The 19435-nt window shown below is 43.9% G+C and overlaps 1 protein-coding gene and 1 long non-coding RNA gene across 3 annotated transcripts in view; one reads left to right on the forward strand and one right to left on the reverse strand.

Moving 5' to 3' along the window:
- LOC148354815 (uncharacterized) overlaps positions 1-19435 on the forward strand; it is a 99105-nt gene that overhangs the window by 64674 nt on the left and 14996 nt on the right. Inside the window, exon 2 of the long non-coding RNA XR_015852238.1 lies at positions 9112-9212. This is a non-coding gene — a long non-coding RNA (uncharacterized LOC148354815). The remainder of the gene's footprint in view (positions 1-9111; positions 9213-19435) is intronic.
- On the reverse strand, positions 676-18632 carry jade3 (jade family PHD finger 3). Of its 2 annotated transcripts, none has more exons than XM_088349864.1 (12): positions 18416-18632; positions 16705-16774; positions 16562-16621; positions 16407-16486; positions 16181-16338; positions 14424-14602; positions 14128-14339; positions 8323-8490; positions 8141-8257; positions 4396-4866; positions 3136-3253; positions 676-2015 (listed from the first exon to the last, which is right to left on the reverse strand). In XM_088349864.1, the coding sequence occupies exons 3-12, from the start codon at positions 16608-16610 to the stop codon at positions 1237-1239; spliced, it is 2331 nt and encodes a 776-aa protein (XP_088205990.1). In that variant the 5' UTR covers positions 16611-16621; positions 16705-16774; positions 18416-18632; the 3' UTR covers positions 676-1236. The 2 variants fall into 2 exon arrangements, with proteins under 2 accessions (XP_088205990.1, XP_088205991.1); XM_088349865.1 differs by lacking the exon at positions 18416-18632 and adding an exon at positions 18038-18166.

A 19435-nucleotide genomic window follows, 5' to 3' on the forward strand; every position in this document is an offset into this window, starting at 1 on the left:
GCAGAAGTAAATGGAAGGAGACCAAGAGGAAGGCTACGATTGACGTAAATGGATGGTGTTATCAGTGCACTGCAGGAAAGAAGTCTAAATGTAGTTGAAGCTAGAGCTCTTGTTGGTGGTAGGAATGAGTGGAGTAGGATAGTGGGATGTTTGGATGTGTTCTAAGGGATGGGCAGGGCACCTGTATGATGCGGCAGGGGTAAACCAGTGATGGCTGTCGGGCCCTGCTATTGAATAGAATATTGTGTTGTGACACCCTGACCCGAGTGACATGGCCGTTTTCTTGTGTCCCGTTTCATCTGGAGGGGCGAAGGCATGACCATCTTAGGTGCTGAGACCCAACTTGTTTGGGCATTTGGGTTGGCCATGGTCCAAAAAATGTTTGTGTGTTTTTTTGCTATTTTTTTCCCTTTTTATTTTCTCTTTATTTTATTTGCTACTTTATGTGTTTGTCTTGCTGTCGGTCACCCCTCTTGACGGATATTACCAAGGTAGATAGACAGAAGCTACTAAAGTAGGCCGAATGATAAAGCATAATACTGAACAACTACAGTATTCAAATTACACTTTTTTACTGATCGCCAAATAAAAACTTGAAACAGCGTCAAGTGCGAGTAGATGACAATAATTGAAAACAGTTTTGAACTGATTACAAATGCAACTGATTACAAACACTCTTGATTTGCTTTTTTTTAATCAAATTGGGGAGGAGACAAACAAGAAAGTGAAGGCAGTGAATACATGAGGACAGAGATATTGTCATTGTGAAGAATTTTGTCTTCTCCGGTCACAGCAACTTTTCCATCATTTCCAGGTCTATGTTTTTTAGACTTTTTTTTTTTTTTTAAAGAAAATAGCTCCTCCCAAAAGAAAGACATTACAAAATAAAACGTCTATTTATTGCCGCTGTTTTTAATACTTCTCCATCTTTTTTTGTAATGCCAGAAACTTCTTGCTGTCTTGTATAAAGCCACATTTTTTTGAAAGTATGGATTCGTGATCATTTTTACTCGGGCTGTCACCTTAGCCAGGGAAACACTGTGACATCAGCATCCCAAATCGTGGTGGAGTGTTTTCATTTTGTAATGTATTTGGTCCATTTTTCACAATATTGTACATCCAACTGTGCGATGAGCAACAAAGTGTGCCGCTCGGTAACAAGTCGTGATCTGTAAAAACCAGTCGACACGCTAATCTGTTTTCTCACACGGTGAGCCAGGGTTGACCGGTCTGCCGTCACCTCCGTACGCCGTTGGAGGCGGCACCAAGGGACTGTCTCCCACACCCGCTTCCCTTTGGGCCTCCTCCCACTCTCCGGGCAGTGTTCGGCATGGGCGGCGCGCCCTGGCGCCGGTGCCTGCCTTTGACCTCGGGCTCAGAATCGCTGAGCTCCAGATCGGGGCAGTAGCCGTCACTATCGTGGTACAAGCGGGCATTGCCGGCAGGCGCAGGCCACAGTTTCTCCTTGCGGGTAAGCTTATTATCCGAAGCCCGCATGTCCTCGGTGGTCCGTACAAAATTCATGGTGGCCTCCTTGAACGACCTGCCAAAGTGTTCCATGGCCGCCTTCCCAAAAGCGCCTTTGGCCAAGGGTTGCTTGGGCACGTCGGAATCGCCTAGCGTCTGGCACGAGCCGCTTATCTGCGCGACCGGGCCGTTTTTAGAGGCACGCTCTTGCTCGGGTTTACCGTTGGACGAGTGGCCGTGCAAAGCAGAATGCAGGGCCAGCGGTTTCCCGGCCGGCGGCTGCCCGACCGAGGGTTTCCCAACCAGGCGGCCGTTGGCCCGCTCCTCACGGCGAGCGTGCCCGTGTAACTGAGGCTTTCCCTGACCCAGACCTTCATTGGCACGTTCAGACACGTTCCCGCTATTGTCAGGGCACAGGGGCCCGTTGGCGGATTTGGAGTTGGTGTGGGAGTTTCCCAAGCTGGGTGTTTTGGGCATTTTCAGCTTCAAAGTTATCCTTGGAGGAGGCCGGAACAGAACGCTCTCCATTTGGAAGGAAGTGGCCAAACCTTTGGATCCACAAAATTGCACACAAGTGAACAAAAGAATATCAGAAACCAAGACCACTTTTTCATAAATATTGTAGGAACAAAGGTTTCTCTAGTGTAGCATTTTATATTGTAATGTTAATGCTAAATTCAATGTATTCCAATCTATTCAGTTTAAAATCTATATATTCTCACCACATTGGCAGGAAACGTTACATATTTTCTTTCTTGCTTTCACTTAAAATAATTTGTTAAATTGCATAGTGAAACATCGCACGCCATGATAAACACATATTTCAGCCTTTAAAGAGAAAAATTAGATAAAAGACTGTCGGGATATATAGGCAAAAATATTTAAAACGTAGTGCTTGGAAACTGGACTAAGCAATAAAAATCGTCAATGAAATCAATGGGAAAAAAAAAATGGGCATCGTAACAATGGTGCAATGAAGAGTAGTGCAATCACAATTAACAGCTACAAAAATGCCCAAATACTGCAAGTCGCAATATATACCTCGTTTCTTGAAAAGAATAATGGGAAAACACTAATAGTAGATGTGTTGTTTTAATTAAGGGACAGTGTGTAATTTTTAGTGCCTACTAGTGGTTAAAAAAACTACCCTTCTTAAAAAAATAAGCAAAAATACACCAACTATCATACAAACATGCATTTCATTTTTTAAATACTTGTTGTTCGAGTAATTTGCATTTCTTTTACATAACATGAGCCTCACCCAAAGGGAGCTGTTATATTTCCCGACATCTTGCTGCTATGGGTACCCATTAACCTTGCTAAAGGCTTGGCAAAAAACTTAAAAAAGGAAAAATGCGGAATTACGGTCACTTTTAGTCTCTCTAGTTTGTTTTCTTCCATGTGCTTCTTGTTGTAGTACACCATACAGCAACATCTAGTGGTAAAATAATTCACACTGTCCATTTGAAAAGAAAGATTACACACACAAAAAAAAGTTAGTAGAATGTAAGAATTGATTTTTGTAGATTGTCACTTCTAATTTCTGAGTCTAAGTACTACAAATACATTCCACGTCATCTTACGTGTCAGAAACAGGAAGTGTTAGTTTTACTAGTCTACTATAGAGTTGTAGGGCTCAGGAAAAAAAATGAGAAAAGGATATCTCACCAGCAGAGATCTCCTGGCTTGAGAGGGTGACATGCAGGTTGAACATTTGCTCCTGGGCTTTGCTCTGCAGTAGTTTGAGCTTCTCCCGCCGACTCACCATGTAGCACAGGTTCCTCACCTGTAGCAACAGATGGACATGACGCAATCACACACATTTAATAAGGCAAAGATGAATTTAGATATATTTTTCATTGGGTCTGTGTCCAGTACGTTTTTTTATGTGTGAATGACATAGCTTAAACATTTTGAACGAGCCTAATTTATTCAATCGAGGGCCGAACACCTAAAAGAACTAAGTTGCAAGGACAACTTGACTTAAATTTTGTTTTACCAAGCAATAAGTGCTTGACTGAGTGGTTTAAGTGTGTTGAATTTAACTAGTATAAATGAAGTATCAGTCAAAGATGATATTAACAATCGAGTAGAATTTTAAACAATGGTCACATTGAAAACCAAAAGAATAGGAAAATGTCCCAAAAAGTTGAATCTGTTTTAAATATCGGACACATGCAAAGGAGATACCTCAGGAAGGTAGTTCATTATTTTGGCCATTATGCACAGTTTACATTTGATTTTCAAGTATTTTAAAGGCTGCCCTGCTTTTTGTAACCTAGTTGATTTAATCAAATGAAAGTGCTCAGTGATGGGGTTTTAGAACAGATTCCCAGTTTGGCATCGAGAGTGTTTCTTTCTATAGTCATCTCCTGTTATCCTTGCAAGTTCGTAATTCATTAAAGTCTTCTCTCCTTAACTATAAATAGAAAGTGCCTAAAACTGACTTGAAAATGTTTCATATTCACCCATCACATTGAGCAGAAAGTTAAAGCATGGATTTATTTTCAATCACCATCTTATCATTGCTGTAGAAATACTTGAATATATCTTGATCTTTATCGAAAGACACTACAGTAGAGTACATACATTGCTTTATTAGTAGTGGTGGCAATGATTTTTGGAGACCTTTATTACTTACACACTAACTTCGTAACTACCTGTGCAAACCAATTACGTCTTTCTTTTGGGTCCGCTTAAAACGAATCACGGATTCCTTAATGACCTCGGTGGTCGGGGCACCGCTTCCTACTATGTGTCTTGGGAAAGTACAGCCGTGAAGTGGGCCGCCAACAGCCTCAGTCGTACTATGGACATCATCGAACAAACGCATAATTTAAAACATTTTATAATTCATTTTTCCTTAGTCAAAAGGTATATTGCTACACTGCCAAAAAGTGACTAAGAGCAAAAGGAAAGAGTACTGACCCTCTCCAGGTCCTGCCGCAGGTGCATGAACATTCGCATGCGTGTGTGGATGCTGTCCTGGTGCGGCTGCAGAACCAGGTTCTCCTCGTCCTCCTTAGGCGCCAGCAGGGCCTTGTTGAAATTGCTCTTCCTCTTCAGTTTCCAGTACTGGTACACAAAGTCCACCAAGCGATGCGAGAGCCCCAAAGCCCGCGACACCTCTTCCGGCTGCACCAGCGTATAGAACTCCTCCTCCAGCTCCTGCAGCCGCTGCGCCCGCAGGCCCACCTTGGTGGAGTCAGAAGACGACGCCGGGGGCTTAGCACGTGCCGGGCTCAGGCTCGCCTCGCCCGCCGCTTTAGGTTTGCTGTGCTTGAGGCAGTACGACTTGAATTTAACCTCGTCACCCTCATCCAGGATGGTCTTCATCTCCAGGCTGTGCTCGAAGGCGCAGGTCACATGGAAGGGTGTGGTGCAGTTCTTCACTGAGCACTGTGGGGAAGGCCGGCCATTTTGTAGGTGATGTTAAGAGTTTTCAAACAGTGGCCCCTCTTCAAATGACCTACTCTAAATATGAAAAATTCTAAATAAGAAATCTTGCCCGATGTATAAGACAAAATCCAAGTCGCAAGAATTTCCAGGCGGTAACACTAGAGGGCCAAGTGCTGGAGACTTTTCACCGCCAGTATCAGCATGCCCCACTGAGCACATGCGTTTCCCTCCATTCAGACCTGATCCCTCGCGCTGCGTTTTTTAAATTTAACATCTATTTTTATGGCGTTTGTGTGACCCTAGCTATGAATACGCGCTTGCGCATCATCAATAGTCTCTTGTGCTCCTCACACCACCACTAGCAACTGACAATTTCCTACATGATAAATTCGCATAATTAATTGCATTTTGTTTTAATGATATCTTATTACTACATTTTAATGTACAATTACTATTCGAATGATTTTTTTAGGCCTCAGACAGATGTGTTTTATAGCTATACAGTAATCCCGCGTTTTTTGCGGGTGTTGCGTTCCAAAAAGGCCTCACAATAGTCAAAACCTACAAAGAAGAAACCTTTATTAAATACTCTATTATACATTGAGACCAAAATAAACAGTTTACAGGTTCAATCGTTTGTTCAACAAATAAAAGTCCTGGTACTCAACTTTGTGTGATTTTTTTTTTTTTTTTACAAATAAATTCTGTACTGTCAATTTAGAATTTTAAAAATAATTTTGCTGTACTGACTGTATTTCACTATACAGTGGGACCTCGGTTATCCCGGTTAATGGGGACCAAAACCACCAGCGAAAAGTGAAAATCTGCGAAGTAGCGACGCCCCTACAAAAATGCTTTAAAAAAAAAAAAAAAATATATATATATATATATAAATATATATATATATATACTGGACTGTCTCAGAAAATTAGAATATTGTGATAAAGTTCTTTATTTTCTGTAATGCAATTATAAAAACAAAAATGTTATACATTCTGGATTCATTACACATCAACTGAACTATTTCAAGCCTTTTATTATTTGAATATTGCCGATTTTGGCTTACAGCTGAAAAAAACTCAAAAATCCTATCTCAAAATATTAGAATACTTCAGACCAAGTAAAAAAATAATTTTATAACAGCAAAACTAAATCAAACATTTGAAAATGTCCATTGATGCACTCAGTACTTGGTTGGGAATCCTTTTGCACGGATTACTGCATCAATCCGGCGTGGCATGGAGGCAATCAGCCTGTGGCATTGCTGAGGTGTTATTGATGCCCAGGATGCTTCGATAGCGGCCTTCAGCTCATTTGCATTTGCAGGTCTGGTGTCTTTCATCTTCTTCTTAACTATACCCCACAAATTCTCGATGGGGTTCAGGTCAGGGGAATTAGCAGGCCAATCAAGGACAGTGATGCCATGGTCAGTGCACCAGTTACTGGTGGTTTTGGCACTGTGGGCAGGTGCCAGATCATGCTGGAAAATGAAATCCTCATCTCCATAGAGCTTTTCAGCAGATGGAAGCATGTAGTGCTCTAAAATCTCTTGGTACACAGTTGCATTTACTCTGGACTTGATGAAACACAGTGGACCAACACCAGCAGCTGACATGGCTCCCCAAACCATTGCTGACTGTGGAAACTTCACACTGGATTTCAAGCAACTTGGATTTTGCTCCTCTCCAGCCTTTCTCCAGACTCTGGCGCCTTGACTTCCAAATGAAATGCAAAACTTGCTTTCGTCTGAAAAGAGGACTTTGGACCACTCTGCAACTGTCCAGTGCTTCTTCTCCATAGCCCAAGTCAGACGCTTCTTCCGTTGTCTTGAGTTCAGAAGTGGCTTGACCATGGGAATACGGCTATTGTAGCCCATTTCCCAGACACGTCTGTGAACTGTGGCTTTTGATACCTGGACTCCAGCTTCAGCCCACTGTCTTTGAAGCTCCCCCAAATTCTGGAACCGGCTCTTCTTCACAATTTTGTTAAGGCTGCGGTCATCTCTCTTGGTTGTGCAGCGTTTCCGGCCACATTTTTCCCTTCCAACAGACTTTTTGTGGATATGCTTTGAAACTGCACTCTGTGAACAGCCTGCTCTTTGAGAAATTTCTTTTTGTGTCTTACCCTCCTGATGGAGGGTATCAATGATGGTCCTCTGGACAGCAGTCTTCCCCATACTTGTGATTTAGTTTACTGAACCAAGCTAAGTGTTTTTAAGGCTCAGGAAACCTTGCAAGGTGTTTCGAGTTAATTAGATGATTCAGGTGATTAGTTGAATAGCCTACTTGTATACTTTTTCATGATATTCTAATATTTTGAGATAGGATTTTTGAGTTTTCTTAAGCTGTAAGCCAAATTCAGCAATATTAAAATAATAAAAGGCTTGAAATAGTTCAGTTGATGTGTAATGAATCCAGAATGTATGACATTTTTGTTTTTTTAATTGCATTACAGAAAATAAAGAACTTTATCACAATATTCTAATTTTCTGAGACAGTCCAGTATATATATATATATATATATATATATATTATTTTATTCTATTATTATTATTATTTTAGACCTGCGAAGCTCTGAACCCGCGAACGTGGAACCGCGAACGTGGAACCACGAAGTAGCGACGCCGCTTCAAAAATGCTTGGGGGAAAAAAAAGTAAATTATTTTATTTTATTAGTATTATTTTCTAGGCCCGCGAAGCTCTGAATCTGCGAACATCGAAGCGCGAAGTAGTGAGGTCCCACTGTAATGTTAAAAATGATTTAAGGACACTATCCTTACTTCAAATATTTTTGCCATCATGTGGACGATACAGAGCGTTTTCCACAGCCTTTTCTTGCGGTTGCGGGTCCAAAGCATTTATTGACCCAATGTATTTCAGAGAAACTTGAAAATGAAGAAGATTTGCGCGTATGCAATGTAGAATTGTCAAGCTAATCGTATACAACTTAGACCGCGATGTTATTGAAGCACAGGCAGAGAAGAGTCAGGTCGACTGTTTAGCCAATCAGAATGGAGAACACAATGCACTGTGAAAATCTGCAAAATAACGGAACCACAAAACGTAAACTGCTATACAGCGAGGGATTACAGTTAAGGGTAACTTGAATGATGTTGGGGGGCTGTGAACTGATTAATTGGTTTTCAGTTATATTTTGTGGGGAAAAAATATTCAAGATACTAGAAATTAGATATACCAGATGGATTCGGCAATTAATTTATTTTGTACGTAGAAGGCGTGGAAGAAGTAGCCACTGTATTTACTCGCAGCCTTACCTGGATGCACGCGCCAGTTTTGATCTTACACACACTGCAGATAAGCGACCAGCGACTGGGTGGAATGTGAGACACTTTGGTGATAGGCTCCATCCTTTCAGGGCACGCAATGCTGACCTGTTTCGAGTGAGTGAAAATCATGATCTGCTTATCGGGAAATATGTCTTTCTTCGTTTACCTACCTCAGGGATCCACAGGGCACAGCTGACGTGCGCCCATTTAGTGCCTGCACGCGTGGCTTTCATGGCTCCACCCTTTTTGGGACAGAGCAGGCACTGCGGGTCAATTCCCAGCACGCACGTGCGGCACAGCCAATTCCCCACAGGGACTTTGACGATTCCGTAGCAGGCCTGCGGTAACAAAGAAATACAGCATCTTCGCACAAGGGCCACTCCATTACCTTCCATATAAAAACTCACATATAAGCCAAATTTCGAACTAGAAATACAATAATGAAATGAGGGGGGTCGGCTTTTATGCACATAAGACAAAATGAACACAAGGGGTTGTAAGACAAGGATAGCTACCCAATGAATCACAGCTGTGCTGTATTCTCATGCTCCCCACAATTTTATTTGCAAGGGATAATATCTCATTTTCTCATACTTTAGTGTGTGTAATTGCCTTCACATGACTTTTTACTCATAATAATAGCTCCCAATTTTGTGACAAGGGGAAGGAAAAGTGAAAACCAGTGACGACCATGATTGCAAAATATAAAAACGGTATAAAGTTTAGAGCCGCGACAAAGAAAGTTGATGGTTGAAAGCCTAACAACGAATTAGATAATTGTGTCGCACGTTTTATGCGTCAATCAGCATGTTGTGGAAACATAACACACGCAGATGAGTTGGCTATTTTCAAATGCAACAGTCAATTTAATTCATGAGGCATGCAGTCACAGAGAAAAGTCCACAAAAGAGTGGGAGCAATCAACACTTCACAAAACTAAAGAGTGCGTCTCTTTCAAGCTTTGCAAAAGGGATATGGCACGGGAGCACCACGATGGTGAGGCAGCAATAACCAAAACATGGAGTCACCAAGAAGGATGTAAAGGGAGCTCTTTTGCAAGGTAAGCCACTACATGATTTGTTTTTGTTTGTTTGTTATTTGAATTTTTAAGTGTAGAAATTTAACCTTCGTCTCTGGTAGCTAATTGATGTTAGCATGTGAGATACCTTTCGAGTTAAATCATGCAAGCAGCTGTCATCACAAAGAGCATCCTCAAGATGATCCTCATTGACATGCTCACATTTTTCATTGTAAATTCTCAAAGAAAGAAGCGTGATTGTGTTAGTGAGCAAGGGTGATGGGGGTTACTTTTATTTTTGTTAATGTTGAAAATGATGTTACTGGGTTTTCACATTTACATGTATGTCTTGTTCCAAAAGCTCATGTCCATTTAAACAACAAAAAATGCCTGTTTATGCACTTTATAAAAATATATTTTTTTAAAATAATAAATTTAAGAAAAAACATAAAATTCAGGATATAAACCGCGGCTTTTTTCCTAAGCTTTCAACCCTGCGGCTTATGCAGTGATGTAGCTAATTCATGCATTTATTGTAATGGCCGCCAGGGGTGCACCAGCAGTAAAGTTAAAAGGTGGAATACATGTGTCGAGGAAGTTTAATGTAACTTTGCGCTTGGTGCACGAATAAATCTAGCATGAACAGACCCTTATCATCGAAAAGGTGTCAATCTAAAGAAGAGGGCTAGTTACCATATTAGGAATAATTTTACAAATTATTTCATTTGTGAATAGAAATAAGGTTGTGATAGAAGCAACATCCAACAAAACAGAAACGCTTTAGGCGGATTCCTATTCATTGGTTGGCATTATTGTGTATTTTGGAGTAAACATTTTACACAGTTGGATTTGTCTGTCTTTGTAAATATCTCATGTTTCAATGTGGGCACATGCAGATTAAAGTCAGGTGCGGCTTATGTAGAGAAAAAAAAATTCCATTAAAAATGTACTGGGTGCTCCTCCTTGATCTGCTACCTTATCGTGGTGGAGGAGTTTGTGCGTCCCAATGATCCTAGGAGCTATGTTGTCGGGTAGGGTCACCCATGGCAAACAGGTCCAAGGTGAGTGGCCAGACAAAACGCAGATCAGAAGACCCCTTATGATGAAACAAAGCGTTGGTCCTCAATTTCCCTCGCCCGGACGCGGGTTCCCGGGGCCCCCTTCTGGAGCCAGGCCTGGAGGTGGGGTCCGCTGGCGAGCACCTGGTGGCCGGACCGTTACCCACGGGGGCCGGCCAGGCACAGCCCGAAGGGACGACGTGAGACCCTCTTCTCATGGGCTCACCACCTGTAGGAGGGGCCAAAGGGGTCGGGTGCGTAGAGAGCTGGGCGGCGGCCAAGGGAGGGGTCCTTGGTGCGACGATCCCTGGCTACAGAAACTGGCTTTTGGGACCTAGAACGTTACCTCTCTGGCAGGGAAGGAGCCCGAGTTGGTGCGTGAGGTTGAGAAATTCCGACTAGATATAGTCGGACTCACCTCCACGCACGGCTTGGGCTCTGGTACCAGTCCTCTCGAGAGGGGTTGGACTCTCCTCCACTCTGGAGTTGCCCGTGGGTGAGGCGCAGAGCCGGTGTGGGCATATTAGTTGCTCCACGGCTCGGCGCCTGTACGTTGGGGTTCACCCCAGTAGACGAGAGGGTAGCCTCCCTCCGCCTTCGGGTGGAGGGACGGGTCCTGACTGTTGTTTGTGCTTATGCACCAAATAGCAGTTCGGAGTACCCACTCTTCTTGGAGTCCTTAGAGGGTGTACTTGAGAGCGCGCCCCCTGGGGACTCCATCGTACTGCTGGGAGACTTGGGAAGAACGGCCCCCCTGACCTGAACCCGAGGTGTTCCATTATTGGACTTCTGTCCCCGTCATGGTTTGTCCATAGTGAACACCATGTTCAGACATAAGGGTGTCCATATGTGCACTTGGCACCAGGACACCCTAGGCCGTAGTTCGCTGATCGACTTTGTCGGCGTTTCGTCGGACCTGCGGCCGCATGTTCTGGACACTCGGGTGAAAAGAGGGGCGGAGCTGTCAACTGATCACGACCTGGTGGTGAGTTGGCTTCGATGGTGGGGGAAGATGCCGGCCCGACCCGGCAGACCCAAGCGTGTTGTGAGGGTCTGTTGGGAACGGCTGGCAGAATCTCCTGTCAGAAGAAGTTTCAATTCACACCTCCGGCAGAACTTTTCCCATGTCCCAAGGGAGGCGAGGGACATTGAGTCCGAGTGGACCATGTTCCGCGCTTCCATTGTCGAAGCGGCTGATCGGAGCTGTGGCCGTAAGGTAGTCGGTGCCTGCCGCGGCGGCAACCCTCAGACCCGTTGGTGGTCACCGGCGGTGAGGGATGCCGTCAAGCTGAAGAAGGAGTCTTATCGGGCCTTCCTGGCCTGTGGGTCTCTGGAAGCAGCTGGCAGGTATCGGCTGGCCAAACGAAATGCGGCTTCGGCGGTTGCAAAGACTCGGGCATGGGAGGAGTTTGGCAAGGCCATGGAAGCCGACTTCCGAACGGCTTCGATGAAATTCTGGTCCACCATCCGGCGTCATGGGGGGGAGGGAGCGGTGTGCCATCGACACTTTGTATAGTGCCGATGGAGCGCTGCTGACCTCGACCCGGACGTTGTGAATCGGTGGGCGTAGTACTTTGAAGACCTCTTCAATCCCACCGACACGTCTTCCTCTGAGGAAGCAGAGCCTGAGGACTCTGGGTTGGGCTCTCGTATTACTGGGATTGAAGTCACCGAGGTGGTCAAAAAACTCCTTGATGAGATCCGCCCGGAGTTCATTAGGGCTCTGGATGTTGTGGGCGTGTCATGGTTGACACGCCTATGCAACATTGCGTGGACATCGGGGACAGTGCCCCTGGACTGGCAGACTGGGGTGGTGGTTCCCGTCTTTAAGAAGGGGGACCGGAGAGTGTGTTCCAACTACAGAGGAATTACACTTCTCAGCCTCCCTGGTAAGGTCTATTCAGGGGTACCAGAGAGGAGGGTCCGCCAGGAAGTTGAATCTCGGATTCAGGAGGAACAGTGTGGTTTTCGTCCTGGCCGTGGAACACTGGACCAGCTCTATACACTCTGCAGGGTCTTTGAGGGTGCATGGGAGTTTGCCTGTCCAGTCTACATTTGTTTTGTGGACTTGGGAGAAGGCATTCGACCGTGTTCCTTGGGAGGCCCTGTGGGGGGTGCTTCGGGAGTATGGGGTACCGCACAGTCTTATCCGGGCTGTGCAGTCCCTGTATTCCCGGTGCCAGAGTCTGGTCCGCATTGCCGGCAGTAAGTCGGATTCGTTCCCAGTGGAGGTTGGGCTCCGCCAGGGCTGCCCTTTGTCACCGATTCTGTTCATAACTTTTATGGACAGAATTTCTAGGCGCAGCCTTGGCGGGGATGGATTCCGGTTTGGGGGCCTAAGCATTGCGTCACTGCTTTTTGCAGATGACGTGGTGCTGTTGGCTTCCTCAGGCCGTGATCTTCAGCTCTCGCTGGAGCGATTTGCAGCCGAGTGTGAAGCGGCTGGGATGAGGATCAGCACCTCCAAGTCCGAGGCCATGGTTCTCAGTCGTCAAAGGGTGGTATGCTCCCTCCGGGTCGGGGAGGAGGTCTTGCCCCAAGTGGAGGAGTTCAAGTATCTTTGGGTCTTGTTCACGAGTGAGGGTAGGATGGAACGGGAGATCGACAGACGGGTCGGTGCAGCGTCTGCCGTCATTCGGACCCTGTACCGGTCTGTCGTGGTGAAGAGGGAGCTGAGCCGAAAGGCAAAGCTCTCGATCTACCGGTCGATCTACGTTCCTACCCTCACCTATGGTCATGAACTTTGGGTCGTGACCGAAAGAACATGATCCCGAATACAAGTCGCCGAAATGAGTTTCCTCCGCAGGGTGGCTGGCTTCTCCCTAAGAGATAAGGTGAGAAGCTCAGTTGTCCAGGAGGGACTCGGTGTAGAGCCACTGCTCCTCCGCGTTGAGAGGAGCCAGTTGAGGTGGCTCGGGCATCTAATAAGGATGCCTCCTGGACGCCTCCCTCGGGAGGTGTTCCGGGCATGTCCCATCGGCAGGAGGCCCCGGGGGCGACCCAGGACACGTTGGAGAGACTATGTCTCTCAGCTGGCTTGGGAATGCCTCGGAGTCCCGTCGGATGAGCTGGAGGAGGTGGCTGGGGATAGGGACGCCTGGGCTTCCCTTTTAACGCTGCTGCCCCCGCGACCCGACCTCGGATAAGCGGAAGACAATGGATGGGTGGATGGATGGTATTGGGTGTGGCTCGTAATCAGGTTCACTCTATAATCCGAATTGTACGGTGTGTATATATTTGCAGGTGTATAGCATTCATTTATATATATTATTTGCTATTTGGCAAACACTGAATTTGTTATTGTTTAACATTGTGGAATATTCTGTTTTATGCACTTTTTTTTCATTTGTTCACAAAATGTCAATATTTGAATAAAGAGGAAATTAATCATGTGTTTTTTTAAATCCGATTAATCTGATGATTATTCTTTTGGATTAATCGATTATTAAAATAAGTGCCCCCCCATCAAAGTGCTGCTTAAAAAGTACAGTAAATGGTTCAAAATGATTTATCTTTAATCTTTATTACCAGTGTATTAATCTTTATTAAAGGTTGTGTCTGTAACGTCAAAATATTGTACAGGCTGACGCTATCTTCTGACTTCAATCATTATTGCAGCCTATTCTGTTGCACGTGCAAGTATAGAAAAATTCTTAGACGCGCTCAAATAAACTTCCTTTTTTTGACATTTGGACTGAATTTGAAAAGCCCTTTTCTTACTTTGACCATTTTAGTCGTAGAATAAAAAAGAAAATGCGCCATGTCACTCGGGTTAGGGTGACACAACACACTCTTCTGTTAAACAGCAGGGCCCGACAGCTTTCACTGGTTTACCCCTACCGCTTCAAATTATATTCCTAAGTACTGTATAAATAAATGTGTTGCCTTGAGACACCAACCTGGTGCACACAGATGTTGCACTTGTCGCAGAAAACCATGTCATTGCCTTCCTCGCTGTCAGGTGAGCGGCACACGTCACACACCACGTCCTCGTCGTACTCGATGCCCAGGCCCTCCACCGTCTCGATGGCATGCCTCATATTGTTGTGGCACTGGCCCTCCAGCGCCTCCATTGTGCGCTCCATCATCAGCTCATCCACTGGGTCCTCGCCTAGATACCACGCACATTATACAGACAAAATACAAAATTGGATCGGGAACAACGACGAGTTCCCCAAACCAAATTGTGGCTCACCCGTGCATCGCAGCTGTGCATTGAGCACATGTAGCCAGTAGATGTCGACGTCGTCCAGGTCGTAGCGGCACATGGCCTCTGCCAACTCCTTTATGTTGACAGCGGACTCTGTTCCGGAGCATTGGATGTACTTCTTCTGGTGACCATATAAAATCTCCTTGGACTTTTCTGCAATGATCCTGAACATAAAATCACCATAAATCAGATTTGTGAATGCACTACTGCCTGGTAAAACGGGGATAATATAAAAAGGTGGGGTCTCGTTAGAGTTGTCCTGTTTTTTTTTTTTAATTAAATGTTTTCTCTATTAAGTATGTGTTAACAATGCCTGAATGAGTTGGAAGAGCCTGTATAAATTTCCCCCCCACCGCGCCTATCTTCTTTTATCTTACTTTTACGCCCAGTGATCTGGCCACGGAAGGCATTACGCTGGAGAAAAAGGGCCAGGGGCAGTGGATGAGTGTGATTTCATGCACATGCTGGCTGTTGTTTTTTATTCTGGGGTGAAAAATCAAAAAATGTCTGTTTCAAATACAGTCCAATGCCAATCCAAACATCCAAAAGGATGAAAAATGATGAAGAGTTTAATTAACCTCATCTAAGAATTTAATTTACTTGCGCATGCATCAAAAAGAGTATAACAGAGGCTGTAATAATGATTTCAGACTGAAGATGGCATCAGCAAGTAGAAAGTTAATCCGCCACCTAGAAATATGAGGCTGAGCATTGTAAGATCAACACATAAAAACTTCTAGTCGTTTTAGATTCTACAAAAAAGTACTTTCAATTCCAGACTACAACCTCCAACCTCTTTGCTACATTTTCAACAGTGCAGCTTAAAATACTGAGCGGCAAGTTACTCTTTTCCACAAAGCATGTGCTCTAAATACAAAATACCGCGGTGACGTCTGGACACTTTTATAACCCTCTTCGAGAGAACTTAGTCTATGTTTTTCCCAACATTATTCATATAATGCAAAACAGGAGAGATTTACCAGTACATTATTGAATATTTACAACATATTCACGATGATTCAACTTTTGCAGACACAAATCAAATCCTAAATGTATACGTCCGAAATGACCAGCAGTGCAAGTTACCTTTCAAAAACGCTACACATATCTTTCTGTATCAGCAGTGTCAACGTCAGGTCACTATAGTTTCCTTTAATCCTTAAGGAGCAATATCAAGCAAACGCAATTTATTCCTATACTACGTTATCCACCAATGACGACACAAAAAGACTTACTGCCATGTCTGTGTTACAATCTGGCGTTTTTCTTAGTATAGTTGCCCTGGCGCTGTCTTCTAGAAATATAAAGCTCTTATTTTATGTGTTGCAGCTCTAATTCGGGTTTACTTTCAGCACAGTAGTAAATATGTACTCATCTTTGTAATCACTATCTTCATCACATGATGCGAATCATGTGACGTAAACAACTCTGAGCAGAACTGAAAACTGTATTGCTGAAAATGGCGTTTGGTGTGCGGGGGCACAGAGTAGTTAGCATTCTGTAGCCAAAGGCGTCGACGCCAAATTTCCCATTCGGTTGGCGCCACATATGCACCAGGTTTAATATGTAAGAAATTGACTTGAATTAATTTCTCCTTATAGTTGTTTAACCCTGTGGCCTTAAATCCGGTGCGGCTGGTACAAGATAAACTTGAGTTTCGTTCTGTAATTTGAGCATGCGGGTTTTATTCAGGTGCGCTCTGTAGTCTGGAATTTACAGTAACCAAAAACCTCTGCTGCTACCTGACAAATGCCTGTGGGATGGTGTCTGGGCTCGCCAGAACCTGAACCCCTTTCTCCCATTCCTGTTTCCATGTGTCGGCCAGCAAGTAGTACTCTTCTGGTGGAATATGGTGTGAGTCTGGTAGCTTCATGGCACTGATCAGGTCTTTTCGGAACACCTGCGACACAAAACGTAAAGATATCGAGTAGATACAAGTGTGGGCCACCGCGATATAAAGAGACTTACTTCAGCAGGTTTCTTTGGGTCCGCAGCAGGCGTACCCGGTTTGCTGCCATACTTGTTGGAGCAGAATGACGTTGAGGGACCTGAACGCGAACACAGCACCTAAATAAAGTTGTTCCGCCAAAATGTAGTGCTATACACGTGGTGCTGTGACTCACTCTCATTGTCAGAAGAGTCGCTGCTGCTGGAGGTCCTAAGACGCTTCATCCTGTCACATCCTGCAGATCCACAAGACAATGTTATGAGTACTCCAAAATGGAGGAGTGAGTCACACATGGGGCGTGTCAAATCTACTACTGACCATAAAGCTCCAGTTGATAAGCATGCTAGTGGCTTCCTCTGATGGGATAATCAAGGATTTAATAGTATTCCTAAAAATAACAGAAAGGATGTGATGTTGAGCAACAAATTAGGCAGTCTCAAGTTTTTTTCCTGATCATCATCGTAAGCATTCGTACTTTTTGGCATCACATTGAGGCTAATACAGTTTTAAGCAGTGATATTAATTGTATTTCTCAGTTCATTTTTTTTCCTTTGATTCATTTCAGGTTCTCTGGCAATAATCACTTTTCTCATGAAACGTTAGTGTGCCAGTAGACCAAAAGTGTTGTTTAAACAAGGAGGTCATGCTTGGCATTCCCCATGAGGGGTGAACATGGTCATTCAAGTTTATGCAAAATAAATATTTTGTATTGCACTCGCGGATGAGTTTTTATTCCAGGTGACTTTTGGCAATAAGTGGAATGCATAAGGTCGCCTTAACACTACCAGTCACGCTCGCGCCAGTGGGAAATTATTTTACCCGCCATTCCAATCCGTACAACAAAAGCATGTGTTGGGAATTTGGGGGTAAACTGGAGTAACCAGGGGCGTTTTTATTTGTTTTACAAACTATTCTTAAGTGAGAAAGGAGAACAAAAGGGCAGAGCACTTGGAAACATGTGCTGCCGACATGAGGCTTTTTTTCCACAACCTTGAAAAGAGGAACGTGTAGTTGACAATGAAAAGAACGGTGTCAGGTGTCCTTGATTTCTTACCAGGCCATCATGAAGAAAACAAAAGTATACGTGGACCAATTTGAAATTCTTTCATTTTTGTTTATTATCAATGCATAGCAAAACAGGCTGTTTTAAATTGTTTGATACTTTTATGGAACCCTGCTTTTAGTGCAAGGAGTCTTATAGATAGGTATATTTAAGTATATTTGATTTTTCTTAAATCAGAACTTTTACTTGATGTCATTTGTTCCCCTTTTGTGGGGTTTATGTTTCTTTTGATGGCTTGTTTACTTACTGTAGGGGATAAAAGGAATAGGGGGAGGCACTTGAAAGCTTTTGAACCAGCTTCACTCTATGTAGACTTGATTGTGCATTATATCATTGTATCTTTCGTTTTGAATAGATCTGTTTGAAAATTAATCGGAAATTCTAAACAAGCAGAGAACATTAGTTGCCACCTGGTGGTAATTAATACGTGAAAGGAGGCGATGCTATCTACATGCTAGCAACTACCTAATGCTAATCCATATTGAGGGGGAGGGGTTACCGGATGTGACGTCACAATAATGCTAGCCTGTTCAGAAAAATCCCCTAAATAAAAAGCGCATACAGTATCGCGGCCGGCGCTTTGTTTACCTTACTCTGCTTGTGTCATGACGCTTTGTACTCCAACGTTGTTATTACATTTGCAACCATTCAAAACAGATGTAATGAATAAGACATTGGCGCCAAAAGGAATTGACACGTCGGAAGCGGGAGACGACGAAGGCCAAATCAAACATGGGCGCCGACATGTCACTTCCTTGCGGTGGAGCCTTTAAAACGAGCGACGAGGAGGGAGCGAACAAGTAAACGACCGTTTACCGCCCGTTGCGACAAGGCATTTTTTAAAAAGAGGTAACTTTAACATGAGGCTTATTTGTTAAAATAATGGCCTGGTTCTCAGGAGCGAGTATGCTGGCATTACGAGCCAGGAAACACACGGGCATATTGTCCACACTTCCACCATTTTACCTTTAAGTCTGAGCGCTGCTACTCCACTTTATCCCATTCGCAAGATGCCCAGCGTTAAACATATAACATAAAGCCACAAAAGGACAAGTATTTGCGCGTGGCAATGGGGTTAAATTGAGTTTTCCCCCTCCCGGGCTTGCAGTCAGGCGGCCCACCAACACGGCACAACAGCGCTATTGTGCCGCGTAGCCCGTTGGGTCCTAGACCCCGCCGGGTTCCGCTCAACTTCTCGCGAGTGCCTTCGATTTGTGCACCGGCGTTAGGCGTGGGGGTGGATAACATACAGGTATACGACAAACTTTAAAGCATGGGTTTTCAAGCTGATACTTTTTGTTACTAATTAGCGCAAAGGGCACCCAGTTTGATATGCAATTCTAACATAACTACTTATGTTATTACTATGTTGGTGCTATGTTAATGCCGGGTTAATTTTTGGAAGTAGGGTTAAATACCCTAAGTTAACGACCATAAAATCATTTTACTAGAAATTTACCATGACCCAGCACTAGTGAGCCTTTATCAGAACAGTTCTGCTGGCACCCCAGCTGTCCTTGGGGGCACCCTGGTGTCCACGGGCACCGCGTTGAAGACTCCTTGCTTTACATTTAGAGTTTAATTCTAACCAAAACATGCTTAATGGCCAAATATGAATAAAATACTTGGCTGATAAGCTTCATGACGAATAATTTCTGCTACTCCTGTCAATAATAATTATTTTAGGGTCTCTGGTTTGAGAAGAATATAATGGAAAGAGTAGAATAGAACAGAATCCAATACTGTATAGATTTAAAAGCAATGATCACCCTCAATGCTCCAAAATAAAACACTGGTAAACCTTGTGATAGGTGTCAATTGTGCAATGAGAAGGGATAATTAATTTCTATATTTTCTTATGTAATATTTATTTTAATACCACTACACTTATCTTAGTATTTTGTACAGAGGTATTTTCTCTTATTATCCATTAAATTGCCCCAGGCTGGCACATTTTGATTCAGTTGTGCATTTTAGTTGATTTGA

Source organism: Urocampus carinirostris, chromosome 12 (assembly GCF_059441175.1).
Source record: "Urocampus carinirostris isolate Australia breed hairy pipefish chromosome 12, RoL_Ucar_1.0, whole genome shotgun sequence".
Classification (NCBI taxonomy): domain Eukaryota; kingdom Metazoa; phylum Chordata; class Actinopteri; order Syngnathiformes; family Syngnathidae; genus Urocampus; species Urocampus carinirostris.